The 21122-nt window shown below is 34.1% G+C and overlaps 1 protein-coding gene across 1 annotated transcript in view; it reads right to left on the bottom strand.

The window, feature by feature from the left end:
- Window positions 1-21122, bottom strand: part of PIBF1 (progesterone immunomodulatory binding factor 1) — a 177386-nt gene that overhangs the window by 21613 nt on the left and 134651 nt on the right. Inside the window, exons 15-16 of the mRNA XM_054586420.1 lie at window positions 18226-18356; window positions 11643-11727 (exon numbers count right to left, since the gene is read on the bottom strand). Coding sequence (XP_054442395.1) covers window positions 11643-11727; window positions 18226-18356 — 216 coding nt within the window. The remainder of the gene's footprint in view (window positions 1-11642; window positions 11728-18225; window positions 18357-21122) is intronic.

Genomic DNA, 21122 nt, shown 5'->3' with positions numbered 1-21122 from the left:
ATCAGTTTCAGACTTTAAACTCTATCTTCCATTTTGAGCACTGCTTTCCAGAGGGTGACTCACTCCAGTGCCCGTACTTTCTCCATGTTGTATTCTTAGCTTTCTCTCATTCTTGGCTCCTTCATATGTGATCAGTGACTTGTTAAGTTTATAGCAAATTATGCCAAGATGGTACCTAACAGAATTATGGCCATAATCATCTCATATCATTGTCAATATTCTCTCCTGGCCCCTACAAGTTCCAGAGACTTGTTTTATAGCTTCGTGGTGTGTCTCCCTTATGTCCTAGAATTGTTTGGTTTGTTATAAACTGCTACTGTACTAAGAGAGTCATAAAAACACAGGGTTAGAAATGATAGCAAGAGGTCATTTATTTGTTCCTTACTGATAAAAAAAAAAAGAGAGAGAGAGAAGTGTACTTAACTTTGTAAAAGAAAACATGCCAAACTTCTAAAATATAGTGGGAAAAATACACATTTCATTCTTTTAAAAAAAGAGAAATGAAATGACAGGTCTATACAATACATAATAGATGTGAAAATGTGATGCAAAAGAAGTTAAAAGGGCATATATACACAAATAAAATATTTTTATGATGAGATATTATATTGCTTCACACAAGACAGGGTTTTACTTACAGGATACAACAAAGATATTTGTAAGTTTAAAGAAGATGATGAAAAGATTAAAGAAGAAGCCAAGATACTTATGAAACTCAAAATAATTTGACCTAGTTCTACTAAGTTCTCAGTACAAGTCCACACAAACACGGAGGTACAAGAGTGCAATATAAAAGAAACTCAAGTGTCTTTTATGCAACTTAAAATTGAGGAGCGTTAACATTCCACAGAATGGATTCAGTCACTACTGTGAAATGAGTATAAGACCATCATAGGTCTTATGATGTGAGGTTTAAGTGGAATAAATGAACATAAAAAGAACTATAAAGTATCTACAAATATTAAGCATTTTTCTTACAAACAGAAAAATACCTATGTTGGGGAAAAGCTTAATGTCCTCTTGAATTCTAGAAGGCATAAGCCAAAGGCCACCTCTCTCATTATAGGATAACTTAAAACTTTTCCTTTCTTTGATTGCTTATTCCTAGACATACTTGACTGAAAGCAACCTATAACTGACCCTTAACTATGGCAGCATAACATACTGATCTAAAAGTGTTTTAAATATTTTGGAGGAAAGAAGTTATAAAAATTCGATATTATTATTATTACTGTTATATAATAGGTTTGGTTGTGTCATATTTTAAAAAAGTGTAGATTCAACATTTGTAATGAGTGTTTTTTTGCAACATTTTTCTCCCTTAATTTTCTCAGATCTGAATACAAGTATCCTTAGATGAAAAAAAAAAGCATTCTAAAACATTATAGGCAAAATATGGCTTATACCGTATATATGCTTTACGTTTCACTATAATAATTGTCTTTCTTTAAAATACTCATTTACAGCCCTAGCTGCTGTGGGTCAGTGGATTGGGCGCTGGCCTGTGAATCTAAGGGTCGCCAGTTCGATTCCCAGTGTAGGGCACATGCCTGGGTTGCAGGCCAGGTCCCCAGCGGGGGGCGCGTGAAGTGCAACCACACATTGATGTTTCTCTCTCTCTCTCCCTCTCTTCCTCTCTCTGAAAATAAATAAAATCTTAAAAAAAACTCATTTACAAAAAAATACTCATTTACATTCGATCAGAAAAAAATTTAACTTGAAGAGTATGATTATGATGAGAAATGTATGAATCTGAAAAATATTTGTATCTTCATTAAAACAAAATTAATTTACCCACTCAATGTTTTCTTTCCTAGTCATGCCAAGTATAAAATTTAACTACATAGGTGTATAAGAAAAATGTGCAAAAGGATATTAACAAAATTTCAAGACAGTTAAGTATGAAACATAAAGAATGACACACATGTAGAAAAATGTAATTTGTTTGAACCAGTTATGAAGTACATTGCCTAAGGGACACTTATGATGCAGAAATGTTCTTGAAACTTTCCGAGAAATCACAAAGAACATATGAATTAAGGCTCCTGGAACATCATAATGCCATAAAAGAATGATAATTGTACTGTGACTTCACTTTTCAGAAACCTGACTAACTGCAGAGTTTGTTTTCTTTTTGTTAAGTAACATACACTGCAGTTAGAGACAAGTTACCTGGGATAGTGAAGTTAGTCCAACCTTCAGACAAGTGTGGGGCCTTGCCCATTTTAGGTGCTTAGTAAAGAGTGGTTGGTTATTATGCCTGTGTGCACTCTGAGAGAGATTATTGGCAGGAGCACTGAATGAAAGGGTAGAAGAATCCCAGGTGTTAGAAGCAGATCTTATATTCCACAAATATACATTATTCCTTAGAGGCTTGATATCCATAGAGGTTCCCATGACTACAGCTGCCATGTCCAGGGTTTTAGGAGTAGCTGAGACAAACTTTTTTTAGTAGCTCAGACAAACTAGGAGTATTCTAGACAAACTTTTCTGGTATGATTGTCTATTGGCTACTTTCTGATAGTTCCCTAAAACTGTTCTTCATTGTAGGAGAGCTTCTGTAGTTTTTTGGTTAAAGTATCAGTTATCACAGTGTATTTTATTTTTTGGGGGGGGGGAAGTACTAAGAATATATTAAAGACTGGATTCTAAAGCTTTCTATTTGACTCTTCTGCTTGACAGTTTCTAGTGCAATTATTAGAAAACTGAAAAGGACCACAATTAGCTTAGCAAACGTTGTTGGAGAATTTTCCTCAAAACTCTGACCTTTTCCATTCTTGCTATTAGATGGGATTCCCTAAAATCTTACTACCAAATCACAAACTTACTTTATCTTAACATAATCTTTATTTCTACTTTTCAAAATGCAAAAGGTGCCCCTCCTATCTGAAGTTAAATCCCATCTCTTTGCTCTGGGTTTCCTCCTTTCTCCACACTTTTGCTCAACTGATTATTCTCTCTCTTTTGTATTTTCAGTTGATCTCTGTTTGGCTTCTTCCTGTGACCATTTAAACTGCATGCTCTCCAACTTGGAGAAGTAAAAGCCCTTGGTCTGGTGCTCCCTTCCTGATCATCCTACATCCTCTTATTCAAATATCTTAAGGGCTATGTTTTTCCTATGACTACTTACCAATTTCTACTCATTTATCAATTCACTGCAGTCTTTTTTAGCTCCACTGAAACTGCTTCAGCCTCTTGTTCAATACAAATCACACTTTCTTTTTTGATCTTTGCTTGACCTGGCAAGCCCGTCCCCTCTCCACGGCTCTTTCTGGGCTTCCCTGACTCTGCCATCAATTTGGCCACTCTGGAATCTGCTTTGTGCGGGCGCTTTTCCTCTGCCCATTCCTTAAATACTGTTGCTCTTCAGGATTTACTCCTAGGCCTTTTTTGTGTTCTCACTCTATATACTCTAACTAGGTCATTTAACCTAGTACTTTCCACATTTGCGTACAGCACCTTTTTTACGTTGTGACTCTCAGATCTCTACGTCCAGATGAGTTCTCTTCTATGTGCTCCAGAACCTACATTTCTCTCTTACTCTCCCCTGTTTATATCCATGTAAGTATGTTCTTGACCTTTCCTTCCCCAAACCTATTTCGATGTTCTTTGTAGCAGCACTATAAACCCAAGACATAAGCCAAAACCCTGGGCATGAGTTCTTATTCCTCCTCTCTTCATTGTTCCCTAAATTCAATTAATCGCCAAGCCCCCTTTCTAAACAGCTTTCAAACTGGTGCATTTTTGTCAGACACCAGCATCACCAATCTAGTTCAAGGCTCCACCGTCACTCTCTGAACTACTAGAACAACTTCCTAAGCGGGGCTTTACCACTGCCCTTCATACAGCTGCAGAAGAAATTGGGAAAGGGCTTTTACACCAGCTTCCTTAAAATTATGTCCATTATTGCATTAGAAATTTAGCTGATTAAAGATATTTTTCCTAGTTGCAAGGGCTTATATTCTAAGGGCACATAAGAAACATATATAAAGAAAATCTGTATTAGAGTTTTCAAAGATCAGCAAATCTTGTTTCATCAAGGCGATATGAGTGGATAAAATGGATGAAAAACAAAACCATTCATGAAGACTCCTGCGAGGTACCTCAGAAAGAAAGAAGCTATTCTAAGGAACCATATTACTTGTACTCCAAACTGAATGCTAAGTGCGAAGCTCTGCCACTGTTATCCAAGAATGGGGTCCTATCAGTTGATCTTTTCATTTACCTCTTTTTAACCCAACTACTTAAGGTTTGTATTTTTGATATTTTATATTTTTACTCCCAAGAGGTCTTAGAATAAGTGAAGGCATTTAAGGGTAACAAAGATTACAACCCACTTGAATAAAACAACAAAAAGTTCTTCTGAGGCATCTAAAATAGAAGGATAAGAAAAAGAGATTATAACACTTGTTTAAGATATTCAGCTGAGTTTCTGGCAACTAAAAAAAAGAAAAAGAAAAGAAGAAAATACACTAAATTACATACTTTTCATTTTCTGACTAAAAAAGAAAGATACAACTTCATTTACATGGGCAAAAATTTTCCTGGAACTGGGGCAAGCAATTCATCACGAGCTTTTTGTTTAAATGGGACTAAGAAGAAAGATCACAAGCTTTTGTTTCAGGTGAAAAAAACCCTTCTAGTTTCAACAGTAAGTATGTAATCACGGTTGAGTTACTTAACTCTTATCAGCATCAGTTTCATCTGTAAAAGTGGGAGGATGATATTTATCTTAGTGGACTGTAGTAAAGACTAAATTATGTCATATAAATAGAAGTACTTAGTAGACTGCCTTAAATAGTTTTACAAAACAAAGAGAGATGATACCAGATCTTGTTTTGATCCTTTAAAGGCAGAGGGCATGACATTCAGTTGTACCTTAATGGAAGGAATTTTATCAGGAGAGATATTTTGCTTCCTCCACCTCACTTTGCTTTATGAAGTTTTCACTGAATACAGGGACAGGACTTAGAAAATTTAAAATGGAACGATGTAAACATGTATGAAATCTCAACTCAATTCACGATCATATCTTTCACATAGTATTTTTTGTGGAGATCCTTTAACCTAATATATTTATCCATCCCAGTTGAGCTCGGTAGTCTGAAAAGAGAACGTATAAAATGCTATTTTCTCCATTCTCTTCACATTTTAATATTAATACATTTTCCCTAAGGAAAAGTTGAGAGTAAAACATCACCTAATATACTACTCATAATTCCAAATACCCACAACCATTTTTTAAATGAATAAATGCTAAGAATTTATAGAATAGGAGGGCAATAATAATTTTATCATTCTTAGAAATCTTTATTTAACAAGTGAACTCCTAATATGAGAGGAATTACTTTTAAACTAATGATTTGGAGAAACACTCATGAAGAAAATAAAAACCTTCTGTGGCCATGTCCCAAATGTCCTAACACTGTCAACTTAGAATTACCCCACCTGTTTTCCTTTTTTTTTAAACTTAATACAGACTTGATAACTATGTAAGTGAGTCAGCGATCTCATTTCATATTACATGGCATATATACAACTAAGTGACACTGCTTAGAAAGTTAGAGCTGTTCAGTGCAAAAAAGAAAACGGAAAACTTTACAATGTTCATTCGGTTTCTTTACGAATCACTAATTTACACATTTAGCTGATTAAAGCAAGCAGTCACATTAGATAATTTTCCCAGGATCTTGACTTGGGAAAGGCAAGCTGTCAAGTGCCGGCCGTGCCCTGTGCACACCTCTGCGGGTGGACCCACCTGTATTTTGGGCCTTATTTGCCCTGCTTCTGCACTTCAGTCTCAGCCCTGACTTTCACTTTAAAAAATTTATATGTGTTAGAGTTACTCTTATCCAACCGCACCTACTGGCTATTCTGAGCGCTGGACCCTCAAGAGCTATAAAATCAATCAATCAATCCTGCAGGCTCTGTTTCGTCAAGTAAATGGTCAAGTGAATGAATGGTCAAGCACTTCCCTCCGTCAATGGCTGTTGTTTCATAAAAGCAGTTTGCACATGCTTTTGCCTCTGCATACACTATGCAAGCTGGTATTACATTGTTTCTTAGAAAAAGATTGAAAACTTGTTTCAGACTTGTTTTTTTAAAGCTTTTACTTTGCTCTATATAGAAAAATAGCTACTTTTCTTTAGATGTTTGGCATTAAGAAAAGTCATAAAGTTGAATTATTAAAATATAATTGCCAAAATGAAGATATTATCAAATGCATAAATATCAACATTTAATTAGATATGCATGCATGTATGCAAATTTAATTGATTTATGCCATAGTAGGCAATTTATTATTATTTTTCACAGGAGGCAATTTATATGAGTAGTTCGATCTTGCTAGTATTTAATTTTCATGTTTAAACATTTTGTTCTAAACCTATACAATTTTCAACCCACTGAATAAAATTTTTAGTTTTCCTTTGGACTCATGAATAATGCAATTCCAAGTATGATGTGAAAAATTTATAAATTAAATTTGCTCATATATTTTTCAGAGCATAGCATAATTCTCTAAAAATCACATGAGGCTTGCCATTCTGAAAAACGTACTTGTGCAGCTTTATGAAAAAAAGTTGGTATCATATCACTGAAAGGAAATCTATAGTTACTATCTCTTAAATATTCAATTTTAAGCACATTTGTGAAAATCGACATAGTGGATGAATCAGGTTTCCACAGTGAAGAAACAATTATTTCAAGGCAAAATCCTAGGAAATGAGTGATGGTAGATAAGGCCTGGAATTTGGGGAGTCAGAAAAAGTATAAATATCTTCAGAGAAGCTTTTCCTAGTCTGTAACCTGTAGTTACATCTATTTATCTACTTAAAAGTCATCTCTAAAATCTAGTCCAGGGATACCTCCATCTCTCTTTCATCCATCTTATAAAATACACCTTTCAGAGAACTCACTCCGAAGGCCATTTCTAGGATGGAGACAACCCCCCGACTCCCTGACACCATTAGTAGGATATACACCTTTGACGTGTTTCCAGTAATATTCCAGGTTCATCTCCTCAGTAAAACCTTCCCAATAATTTCTTCCCAGATATCTGGTATATCTTTCCTAGACTGGAAAAAAGTCTTCAGGTTACTCATAAACCAATGATCTGTTTTGAGCATTTTCTTCTCTATTAGGATAACAAAATGGTAAAATCATGGTTAGGACAAGGTAGCGATATTTCAGTGGGAAAAATGCATTGGATTAAAAAACTAGGTTTCACAATAGCAACTGCTGGCTATTGTGAGCAACTGGAACTCTCATTCGTTGCAGGTAGGAATGCAAAAGGTACAATTACTTTGGGAAATAGTTTGGCAGTCCTTTCTAAAGTTAAACATACACTTTCCATATGACTCAGTAATTCTGCTCCTGAGTATTTACCAAGAGAAATATAACTTATTTTTACACAAAAAATACATACACAATTGTTTACAGCAGCTTTATTTACAGATGCTTTCAAATGTCCATCAACTGGTGAATGGATAAAAAAACTTTGGTATAGCCCCGACCGGTGTGGCTCAGTTGTTTGAGTGTCATACTGCAAAGCTGGGGGTCACCAGTTCGATTCCTGGTCGGGGCACATGCCTGGGTTTTGGGTTTGGTCCCTGGTCCAAGTGCATGTGAGAGGCAACCAACTGATGTTTCTTTCTCACATCAATGTTTCTCTCTCTTCAAAAACAAATAAATAAAATCTTTAAAAAAAACTTTTGTATATCCATACAATGGAATATTAACTCAGTAAAAAAAAAAAAAAAAAAAAAAAAAAAAGGATGAAATACCCGAAACAGATCAGTGGTTGCTAGGATTCCCTTTGGGGAAGAGGGTCATTATGAAGGGGGTGTAAGGGAACTTCCTGGGGATGGACTACTTTACATATCAACTGTGGTGACAATTACACAACTGTGAGAGTTAGTAAAAAATCATAGAAATGTATACTAAAAAGTAAATTTTACCATATGTATATTATACCTCCATAAGTCTGACTTAAAAAACTGGGTTTATCTCTTAGTACTAACTAGCTTGGGCAAGCCACCTAAAACTCATTTTTCCTTTTATAAAATGGCAATTATACTAACTCTAAAAGATTTTTGGTGAGGAAAAGATGAAAAAAAAACTTTATAAACTTTAAAGTTCCACACAAATATTGTGCACTACCCATTGGCCATACAATGGGGAATAAGACAGAGGTACAGTAAAAAATTTACAGTCTCGTATAAGAAAGATAAAACAAATAATGATTAAATAATGTGGGAATCTAATGACATATGAACAAGGCAATAAGGGGTTAACAAGAAGGTGCATTCCTGGAATAAGAATTAATGCATAAATAATAAAGCATAAATTAATGCATGTGGAATAAAGTATCACAAGTTGAATATAGGGGAGAATCCAGAAGGCAGAGGAGTGAGTGGAAGTCACACTGACCTCCTCCCAGGACCAGTCTGTAATTATAACTAAGTTGTGGAGAAATCACCTGTAACGAACAACTGAACAATAGCGAGAGAGGAGCCTTATAACGTCGGACAGACAGAAGAATCAACTTTAGCACAACCTAACTTGTAAGGAGTGCAGTAGAGACTTGAGAAGGCAGGTGAGGCACCCATGGGTGGCAGCACCAGATGGATAGTGAAATGGCCAGTTGGATACCCTGAGAAGATTGGGGTCTAAGCCGTAAGCGGGGATCTCCAGCCTACAGCACCAGAGCCCAAAAAGTACACAGAAAACAGCCAGTTGTGAAAAGCTTCAGGGTTGCTCTCTGCCAGAGACAGGCAGCTGGAGATGCAAAGAGATGTTTAAAGGGCCAACAGAACACATTTTATTTGCAGCCACTTACCCTGGGCTTTGGCAAAGGTGGGGGCAGAGTGGACTAGAGACACCTGAGGAGAGATGGGGAAGGAGGCTTTAGGGAGAGAACTGAGAGAATAGTTGGCAGGATCCTGGTGATGACTCATTCCCCATATGGCAGCAGCCATCTTTCTCAGGCAGACCACGCCCCTGAGTGGCAACAGCATGAGAGGACCCAATAACCCAGCCCCCAGGAGGGACCCTGCCCTGCCCTGTGGTGTCTCTAAGTCGGCCTCCTAAGTGCAGAGTGACTGGATTTAACAGCTGAAGGATTCAGCCATAGACAGTAGATTCTTGAAAGTCTCGAACAGACTGCCTAAAGTCAGACAGGATCAACATCTGACATCAGCAGAAGCAGACCCAGAAAGAAAAACAGCGGTTTCTTACCATAGAAGTTCACACCACAAAGTCAGGAAGTCAAGACGGATCAATTTAAGAAGCAGAAGCAGAAGCAGAAGCAAAAAAGGAAGAGTCTTACAAATAATGGGAAGATAAAGAAACACCCCCCAGTCGAAGGGAAAGGAGGAATCCCCAGAAAGAGAACTACATGAGATAGAGGCAAGTAAACTAACAGATACTGAGTTCAAAACAACGGTTCTAAGAAAGCTCAGTGAGCTCAGTAAGCTCAGAGAGAATTACCAAAAACTCCAGGGAAACTAGGAGGAACTTGGTGCAATCTATATCAGCATGAAAAAGGACAGAGAAACTATCAAGAAGAGACAAGAGGAAATGAGGAATACAATTTCTGAATGGAAGAACACAGTAGAAAGAATCAAAAGCAGGATAGATGAAACAGAGGACTGAATCAGAGAGCTAGAGGATAAGGTAGAAAAAATCCCAGAAAGAACAAGAAAATGAAAAAGGACTCAAAAAGAATGAAGAGGCATTGAGGGAAATGCAGGACAACCTGAAACATAATAATATCCATATAATAGGGCCACCAGAAGGAGAAGAGGAGGAACAAGGGATAGAGAACCTGTTTGAAAAAGTAATGATGAAAAACTTCCCTAATTGGAGGAGAGAAAAAGTCACACAAGTCCAGGAAGCACAGAGGGTTCCATTCAAGAGGAACCAAATGAGGCCCACCCCAAGACACATCAAAATTAAAATGGCAAATATCAAACACAGAGAATCCTAAAGGAAGCAAGGGAGAAAGAGGTAGGGGCATATAAGGGAGCCCCGTTATGGCTAGCAGCTGACTTTTCAACAGAAACACTACAAGCCAGAAGGGAATGGCAAGAAATATTCCAAGCAATGAAAAGCAAAGGCCTGCAACCAAGGCTGCTCTACCCAGCAAGACTCTCAATTAAAATAGGAGGTGAAATAAGGGGTTTCCTAGATAAAAGAAGGCTAAAAGACTACACCTCCACCAAACTAGCATTGCAAAATATGCTCAAGGGACTGCTTTAAGAAGATGAAGAAAAAGAGTCTGTGAATACCCAGTGTCTTTCACAGTTACCAATACTTGATATTACCAATATTTGTAATTCTTATTAATCTGATCGTAACAATGAAGTGTTATTTTGTTACTTTATTGCCTGTTGAAACTAAACCTGTTTTTGTATATTTCTTGCCTATTTCTATTATTTTTAAAAAGCTTTAAATTACTTTTTGGTATTCTTTATATATTTTTTGATTAAATGTTTGTAGAATATTTACCCTAGAAAAAAAACAAAACTATTAACCCTTTTTAGATGTGTTGCAAATACTTTCCTACTACTTGTCCTTTAACTTTTTAATATGTATATTACCATATAGTCTTAAATGTTTAATATAGTCATATTGTCAATATTTTACTTTATAGCTTCTGGGTTTGAATATTTTACTTCAGGGTAAGAAAAATATTATTTTGTATTTTCTCCGAAAACTCCTTAGATTTTACATATTGATTTTTAACTCACTTGAATATTTTTTGTATAATGTGTGAAATAGGGCTCTATATTCGTTTTATTTCAACTAATAGGTCCATGCACCTTATTTGTTGAATAAGTGTTATTTTCCTGATTGATTTGAAATACCAATTTAATCATATATTACATTATTAGACAGATATATACATTTGTTTCTATAATACTCATTTCATTTCACTGATCTACTTGATTATTTCTCTGCTGGTGTCATGTTGTTTTAATTGCTGAGATTTTATAATGGATTTAAATTTTTTAATATTTTATAATGGATTTTGATATTTAAAAAATAAATAAATAAAGTCTGCATTAAATAAAAAAGAAATAAAGAAAGAAGGAACTCCTACCTTTTGTGACAACATGGATGGAACTGGAGAATATTATGCTAAGTGAAATAAGCCAGTTGGCGAAAGACAAATAGGATACGATCTCACCTATAAGTGGAATCTATTCAACAAAATAAACTAACGAACAAAATAAACCACAGGCATGGAGACATGGAGCAGACTGAAAGTGGCCAGAGGGGATGGGGAAGGAGGACAATGGTGGAAAGAAGGAGAAGGGACTAAACAAAGAACATGTATGAATGACCCATGGACGTGGACAACAGAGTGGGAACTGACTGTCGGAGAGGGGGGCGGGGTGGGATGGATGGAGGAGGGCAAAGGGGGAAAACTGAGACAACTGTAGTAGAATAAACATGATTTTAAAACAGACCCCCTCCCCTAAAAAAAACAAGTTGAATGTAAAGGGCCAAGTCACAGTGAGATGAAAAAGTGAAAAGTCATTAACAAACATGGAAAACTCAAATCCAATAATCTTAACCCAACATGGACTTTAAAAAATCCTAAAGTAGTAAAAATTATAAAAGAATGAAAAAAGTACCTCACGATGATTTAGAAGTTGCTCTAAATCTAATGCCATTTGATTCTTCATCTGTAGTAAAGCTGACTTTTCTTTATTTAAATTGCTGGAAAAAAAAAAAACACACCAAGGTTTAAAGTCATATTATTGGTTTACATTTAATTAATAAGTAGTAAATAGCAAAAGGCTAAAAAAAATCTGATGTTTTGAATTAAAGATAAATTAAATTTAAAAACATTTTTAAAGTATGTATTTCATTTTTTACTTATTTTTTTAATTGAATTTATTGACACTGGTTAACAAAATTATACAGGTTTCAGGTGCTTAATTCCACAACACACCATATGAACACTGTTTTGTATGTCCACCACCCCAAGCCAAGTCTCCTCCCCACACTACCCACCTCCCCCACCCCCGCTGCCCCCAGCAATGACCACACCATCGTCTGTGTCCATGAGTTATTTCTCTCTCTCCCTTTTTTTGTCAATCCCTCCCCTCTCCCCATCACCCCAAGATAAATTAGATTTATAGCTCATAACGATATCAGACCAGTCACTGTAATGTTTGATCTAATCCGTCGCCTAGTTATTTTGTATGCAGACTTTTTCTTTTAATAATCACTTGACGATGCAACTGAGATGCTTTCTGAGAGTACTTTCCTGCCTAGTAGGGACACAAAATTAGTATTTTTCAAGATGACTGTTTACTCTGAAGAGGGACTTACATAAAAGATTAAAAGGAAATATTTATGGACAAAATAGTAAAACTCTATAGACACTGGAAGTCAAATTAAAACATCATTAAAACTGAAGTAATACATATTTTATAATTTACTACATACTAAACTACTAGATATATAACTGAACTAGATAAATGAATCAGATATTTGCTCTGTAGTAAACATGAGAAAAAAATTTTTGTCTCCAAATTCTTAGTTCAAACTTCAGTTTCTAAGTCTGCATTGTGAATTTCCTTTTGATGTGACATATTTTCTTTTAAGATTTTATTTATTCATTTTAGAGAGAGGAAGAGGGAGGGAGAGAGAGGGAGACAAACATCAATCAGTTGCCTCTCATACACACCTCAACAGAGGACGAACCCGCAGTCCAGGCATGTGCCCTCACTGGCAACCTTTCGCTCTGAGGGTGGAAGCCTAACCACCTGAGCCACACTGGTCAGAACTGATGTGACCTATATTCTGATAGGAAGGGGTAAGAAGCCTAATTGTTAAGGACATACTATTTTAAAGGATAAATACTTGAGGCTTATCTTATACTGTCTGGAGTTTAATTATTCAACATATAAAAATTAATTAAAAACATTACATGAAATATTCTTTGAAAGCCACTTAAATGAACTTACTCAGCCAGCACTACAAGAAAAGTAGTAATGAATTTAAGCTACATAATTCCTTAAATGTCAAAACAAAGTCTATGAAGGTAAAGTTAATGAGAATTATTTTTATTGAATAGGTAAGAAGTTTTATTATAACTTTAAGAAAAAAGAAAGCCACAAATTTTTAAACTGTAAGGTAGGAAGTATTTTTTTTTTTTTTTAAATTCAGGGTAGTATAGTAGGTACTCTGGAAAAACTGGTAATTCCAAGGACTGAAGAGGAAAAAGGTCACATTCTCCTCCTTCCTAGTAATTGAGGACTTCCCCATGGAAGCTTCATAGTTTGTTCTCTGAGAAGAAGACCAGACGCAATTCTGTGTTTCTAGTTGTGCCACTGACTCAACTGTGTGGTGTAAAGTACACCCCACTCCCCAATGGAACCTCAGTTTTTACATCTGTAATAGTGGAACATAACACTTGTGCATGTCAAAGGGATATAGAATTATCTAATGAATAATTATATAAAGCATCAAACACATAAAACTCTATATAAAGACTATATAGTTTTACTAGTTTAGATGAAAAAACAGGCATCAGAGGAAAACAGTAATTAAATGCCAATAAAGGGAAACGTAGCTCAGCAGAAAAACAAATGGACTTTTAGAGTTAGGCATCAGAGATCTCACTGAGCTGCAGAACTGAGACCTAAATGACATAAAGGAAACTGGGGGCCATGTTCTGAGAGCCCCCCAGAGCATGGTAAAGATCAGATCTATCTGTAACTCTGGAATTCTAATCTATCTTTAGCCAGCACCATTGTACAGTCGAGTAGCTCTTTTTTCATGGCTGAGTAAAGAAAAGTTTTTTTCTCTAGTAAATATTTTTCAGAATTAAAATAAATATCCAGTAAATAGAAATAGAGTTTTCCAAGAAACATACATACGTTAATGTTCTGATACATGTACTCACGTCTACACAGTACTTATGTACATATACTCACATGCAGCACACACACACGCACACTCCCAAATACCACCAGGTCCACTAAATAAAATGCAGTGTAAAAGGAATGGAATGTTGCTGTAATTAAAGGACTTTAACTGCATAATCATTAGAAATGCTTTATATGTAGACTTATAATTCTTCCAGAACAAAGTAAATATTCCTTTTTTAAATAGCTAAAAAACCATGTGACATGGAACAAAAGGCAGGTGGACAAATTTGTTTACAGAGCAGCTGTGTTCTGTCCGCAGGACACTGGTATTGCCACAAACAGTATGGCCTCCACAGACAATACCTGGGTATACATTTTCAAAGTCTTAGCCTTCTCTATAGGTAATATACTCTTAAACCACAGGAAGACCACCTCCAACATGTGGGTTTCTAAAACTAAATATGATGATTATTATACTGTGTTCATCTCATATGTATGTAATTACTCAATAGAAGTTCAGTTTCTGTAACACACATTTCCTAACAGTGGAAAATAACCTTTAAAAATATAAAGCTTCTATGTGTGACTCATAAAGCACCTACAAAACAAATATCCTTATAAGCACATCTATCATGAATGGTATATTACACCCATAATTGTTCAATTCATTGTTAATTATTACTCAGGAATTCATGTTTATGGCTTTATTTCACCTGCTATATGAAAACATATTCTTGCTATCTTGTTCTTTAACTTCCTGGATCAATATACCCTGGCTTAGTCGTACAAAAGAAGTTCACTTTTTTGTACTCTTTTCTTCTTAAACTGCTAGTTATGACTAAACCAAAAACTGACAACTGGAAAATAAAATTTATGCTAATTATTGTTTCTATGCTTCCTTCAGTTCTGAATTACAGATCAAACTGTATAACACAGACTGTCTCTTGTGGCTTGGTGGAGAATTAACAGTATTACCTTTAGGACAAATTACTATTTTAGTGATAGGGGAATTTAAAGTGGGTAATAGGGATATCTCCAAAGAGATTAGCTTTTAACGTGTTTATAACGATTTCATTTTAGTGCATACTTACTCTAACCTTTAGACACTGAATATGTTGTATAATTAGCTAAATTTGCAAGTTGTGGGTATGGTATAATGGCAATGTTTTATTTTCTAAGAAAATGATAAAATTAGTTCTTTAAAGAGTTTTTATTCTATAAGTTGGAGAAACATTTTAAAATACAATCAATTAATGTAAATATTCTTTACTATTAAAATCAACACCCAGTAAAAAGGAATAGATATTTTGAAGGAACAGAATCACTTGGTAATTTTTTTTAGATGGATCATCTAATGTTTAAGTTTTGAATTAATGAAAGACACATGGAAGTAACATTTACTGAGTTTCTCCTATGTGCCAGATGCTTTATATAAGTTTACTTCATTTAATTTTCACAACTATTCCCTGATGTTCGCATTAATATTTATATCTTACAGACACATTTACCATGAGAAAAGAAACCAGGCCGATGGGTAGTAAAAGCCCAGGGTAATTCCACTACATGTGAAATGCCATCAGCTTGGAGTAGAAGCGACGGTAGATAGGATGATGATCTATCTTGCTGTAACTAACTTGTTGACTGGGCTTTTTTTATAGCTTGTGTCATTTCATTCATGTCCTCAGGGTGCATCTACCGTAGCTCAAAGGCCATAATTAAACTACTGAAAGCAACTTCATTTTTCACTTTAGAAGATAGCTGCTTCAGGTAAGAGCAAGCTTTCATATCCTATGAACTGTTAGTTCAGAATGCACTAAGTATTATAGAATATACTTATAAAACACAGATAACTTTAAAGGACTCAGATGTTTAGCACAAATAATATTTTTGTAGTAAATCCCATAATTGTCATAGATTTTATGATTACTCTTGCTATTATTAAAGGAGTCCTAATTTTTGTCCAAATTCAACGTATTTTCAGAAATGTTATCATTCAATTTTAAGGTAATTTCAACATAAAAACTTGTAAGTGTAAGATAAATACTAATAATAGCAAACATTTGTAGTCATAGTGCTATATATATTACAACATAATGTATACTCAGAGTGCTATATTTATATAATATATCATTTAATCTTCCGAATAACTATATAAATTAGGTGCTGTCAGTACTAACCTTGTTTTATAGATGCAAAAAATAGCTGTACTGTCCAGGACCATAGTCAGCAGCCACAAGTGAAAATTAAAATTAATTTAATTTCAATAAAATAAAAAATTTAGTTTCTCAGTATCACTAGCCGCATTTCAAATGCTCAATGTGCCTTGTGGCGATCATATTGGACAGTGCAGATGTGAACTATTTTTATCATTACACCAAGTTCTATTGAACAACCAAGGTTTAGAGAGTTCAATTGCCTTGTTCCAATTTAAAACTAAATACTGAGCTGGACTTGAGCCCATGAAATTTATCTGTAGATCCTGTACTTCCCTTTAAAATCAGTTTTTTTTTTAAAAAAAAACTTTATTACAAAATATTTTGAAATAAGAGAGAAAATATAACCCTTATGTATAGCCATCACCCAGCTTCAACAGTTCTCAATTATTCATTAATGCCCTGCTTTTAACCATTATTCTATACTACCTTTTGCTTCTCTTCCTTAATTATATTTGTTAATGAAAAATTATCCCTTATTCAGAATAGAACATAGGGAGGCAGTATAACATAATAGTTAAGAGTATGGAATTAGAAAGCAGACGATTTGGGTTCAAATTTTGGCCCTACCACAAAGTTGTTATGTTCTTAGATGAAAAGTTGCTTAATTTCACTAGGGCTGAATTTGCTCATCTTTATAATTTTCTCCTATATATAGACATCTATTATTTTTTCTCTATATTCAACATTGTCAGTTATCTTAATTCTTAAATTTTTATCTAAGATACAAATTCAAATACATTTATATTTAAGATAAAAAATTCAAATAAATGTATTAGAAGGTAATTGTAAAAGAGGCATTTTTTTCCACAGATGTTTTATATATCCACCTCCAAGAATATAAAGGTAAAATGACTCAATACAAAATTTCAACTATAATAGAAATATATAATATAGGAAGAAAAAGTTTTATTCGCAGTGCTTTCTTAATTTCCCCAAAATAACCAGGTACCCAGGAAAAAATAAAACAACCTATTGCCCCCAACAGCTATTTATAAAGTAATTGTTTAATTAATTCATTTGATTAATTTATTAATGTTGCTTTATATATATTCTAAACATAATTTTTAACTTTACATTTAATCTAAAAATAATTTTCATTTATGTTGACATTTAGAGCATAAATGTGATTTTGAATTATTTTATTAAATCATCAAAAAATTAATATCAGGAGTAATGTTCTAGACCAATTATTTTGGTTGGGGTAGAAACAAGATAACATAATAATTCTAATTTAACAACAACAAAAAACCACTTATGCTTTGGAGTTAATAACCAATATTTTTATATTTTTGGTTATATAACTTAGGAAACCTGAATTTAATAACTATCTTCTCCTTATTGTTTTCTAATTCCTTAAATTAACAATTTCTACTCCCATCTAATTCCCTGCTTTGATATTTATGAGTTGGTTAATAATCTGTATATTAGAATAATTTTTTCTAATAATCTTTGAATCTAATAACAAGCCAATTAGCCAACCATCCACAAGTTAAAACTTCTTTATGTATAGCATCATTCTTTTACTGCAAATCAGAAAGACTAAAATGATTATGTAGATGAACTTGTAAAAGAATTTGGACAATTATTAAATGGACCAAGTCTTCTGGATAAGTGCCATGTAAGAAAACAATTTTAATCTAAGGAAGTGAAAGAAATTTACTTATGTACATTTAGGTAATTCATGGGTTAAAGATTCAGGGGGAGAAAAGCTTAAAAATTCCTTGGCAAAGTCAACATGAATCTAAGTAAGTGCGCAGATTTTATGTTTTAAAAGTAATTTTGACTCCACAAATGGCACCTGGTTGTGTTCCCCCTCTCGCTCTGGTCAACCTGCAACCCACAAAGATATCTAGCGGATCCAGGCCAGGATACTGTCATGTGGGTGGATGCTTTGTTAAAAGTGTAGCCTTGTTATGCTCAGGCTAAAACTTCTGACCATAAAGTGGAATATGAACACCTAATGTGATGTGACCTAGTTTTTCTAATAGAAATTCAACACTCATTACATTTAAAACCACCATCATTAAATTTTTTCTTCACATTTTACAAAGCATATTCATGCATAGCAGTATCATGTTTACATCTTTATTATTCAAATAGGAGATTTATAGATGGTTTACCTGACATCTTTCTCAAGCTGTGTGATACACTCCTTCAGTGAATCAATCTTAGAATCTCTCTGACGCACGGATTCAATGAGGTATCTGTAGGGCTGTTGAGTTTGGTTTAACAGAGAATTGGTTCTGTCAAGCTGAAGAGAAACAGATTTCATTAAAATCGAGAAAGTTTTACAAGAAACTAAAAGTATTCGAAATGTTCTAGTACAGATATAGCACATCGACTCGCCCTTACATTAATTACTTTGAAAAGCTTTTCCTGTGTAAATTGGGAAGTTTTAAAAATTACTAATTATTATAGCTATTCTTAATAATAATAATAAAGACTATGTAAATAGGGAAGAAAATTTTAAATAAAATATTGTTGCTAATTTGAGGGATGGTTTATCTATATTTTCTTACCATTCATTGGTCTGAGAAGCTATGTGGCATAAAATTTATCTTCTTTTAATGAATATCTTATTAGCTAAAAATAAAATTCTTTTGAGCTTTATTTTTATTCAAAATAATGTGATAAAAATTTAATAATTATTTTATACCTTCATATTTCCTTCCACTTATATCTGTAAAATAGGTAATTTTTAAAACATTTTTAAAAAATTGATTTGAGAGAGAGAGAGAAAGAAACATCGATTTTTTTTTCCATTTATTTATGCATTCGCTGCTTGATGATTCTTGCATGTGCCCTGACTGGAGATTGAACCTGCAGCCTTGATGTATGTGGACAATACCCCAACTGACTCATCTATCTGACCAGGGCATAAAATAGATAACTTATGTACCTAAATCACTAGTGTAATTTAAATTTTTTAAAGAAATTGTGGTTAAAATATAAAAAAGCATAAAATTTACCATTTTAACTATTTCATTAAGCATATTCACAATGTTATGTAACTATTGCTAGTATCTATGTCCAGAGCATTTTCATCAGCCCCAAAAGAAACTCGGTATCTATTAAGCCAAAACATTTCCCTCACCACCCCCACCCCCACCTCCTGGAAATCTATATTCTACTTTCCGTCTCTGTGAACTTGCCTACTCTAGGTATTCCCTGTAAGTGAAATCACATAATATTTGACATTTTATGTCTTATTTTACTAAATGTAATGTTTTCAAGGTTCATCCATGTTGTACCATATTTCAGAACTTCATTCCTTTTTATGGCTAAATAATATTCCATTGCATGTTTGTAGTACAATTTGTTTGTTCATTCATCTATTGAGTGTTTCCACTTTTTGGCTATAGTGACTAATGTTGCTTTGAACAGTGCTGTGTATCATCTGAGTCTCTATTTTGAATTCCTTGGGCATCTATCTAGGAGTCAAGTGGAATGCTGCGTCATATGGTAATTCTATATTTAACTTTTTGAGGAACTGCCAATTGTTTTCCACAGTGGATGCATCATTTTACATTCCTACCAGCAATGTACTTGGTTCCAATTTCTCGACTTCCTTTCCAAAACTGCTATTGCATGTGCTTATTGGCCATTTGTATATCCTCTTTGGAGAGATGTCTACTTAAGTCTTTTGCTCATTTTATAAGTAGGTATTTTTTTGAGTTGTAGGTTTCCTTTATATACTCTGGATATTAAACCCTTTTTAGATCTATAACTTGTAAATATTTCTTTGTTTCTCTGATGTGTCTTTTCACTCTCTTGACAATGTCTTTTGTACACAAAAGTTTTTAACATTGATGAATTTAATTTACCTATTTTTTTTCTTTTGGTGCTTGCACTCTTGGTGTCATTTAAAAAAACCATTGTCAAATCCAAGGCCATGAAGATTTTCCCCTATGCTTTCTTCTGTGAGATTTACACCCTTAGCTCTGAAATTTAGGCCTTTGGTCCATTTTGTCTTAGTTTCTGTATTCAGTGTGAAGTATGGTTCCAATTTCCTTCTTTTACTGGTAGATATGCAGCTTTACCAGCCCCATTTGTTGACAAGACTCTTTTCTCCATTGAATGGTCTTGGCAACCTAGTGGAGAAACCATTGACCACATGTGAGGGTTTATTCCTAGACTCATTATGCTCTTCCTTTAGACTGTATGTCTGTCCTATGACAGCACAACATTGTTTTAATCACAGTAGCTTTGTAGTAAGTTTTAAAATCTGAAAATTTGAGTCCTCTAACTTTGTTTTTCCTTTTCCAGATTCTTTTGGTCATTCAGAGTCCCTTGAAATTCCACATGAATTTTAGAATGGGTGTCTCTGCAAAAAATGTCATTGGGATTTTGATGGGAAATGCACTGACTCTGGAAGTCATTTTGAGTAGTGCCATCATCCTAACAACATGGTCTTCCATGAGCATGGGATGTCTGTGCCTTCATCAGGTCTCCTTTACTTCAGTAATGTTTTGTAGTTTTCCATGTGTAAGTCTTTCTCTTGATTGATTAACTATTCCTAAGTATTTTTAATCTTTTTGAGGCTGCTGAAAATGTAATTGTTTTCTTAATTGCCTTTTTGGATTGTTCATTGTGGTATACTATGTACATTTTATACTATACATTTTCACTTTACTTATATCATTACCATTTTTCCAGATTGTTGGAGTAACTTAAATTTACATTTTAATGGTTGCAAAGCTGTCTAGTATGCTAATGTGCCATAATTTTATTACATTGCTTATAGGAATAGACATTTAGGATGTTACTAATTTTTGACTAGTATACATAGTGCTATGAGAAATTCTTTGCAGTGCAGATATATTTTCTTAAATTAATATTTTATTTGTTCAATTTTCTTTCAGTACATACAATATACTAGGTTAAGGGGTATGACTATTTAATGATCTTGACATATAGACCAAAGTTACTTTTTAAAGGATTTTATTTAATTATATACCCAAATCAACCTTAGTATTTTTTCTGTTTATTTGTATTTGCTGTTTTTTCCTAAGCAAAT

This window comes from Pteronotus mesoamericanus, unplaced genomic scaffold (genome assembly GCF_021234165.1).
Source record: "Pteronotus mesoamericanus isolate MK-2021 breed Mesoamerican mustached bat unplaced genomic scaffold, CSHL_Meso_final contig_94, whole genome shotgun sequence".
NCBI classification, from domain to species: Eukaryota; Metazoa; Chordata; class Mammalia; order Chiroptera; family Mormoopidae; genus Pteronotus; species Pteronotus mesoamericanus.
This window is presented reverse-complemented; position numbering and strand designations above follow the sequence as displayed.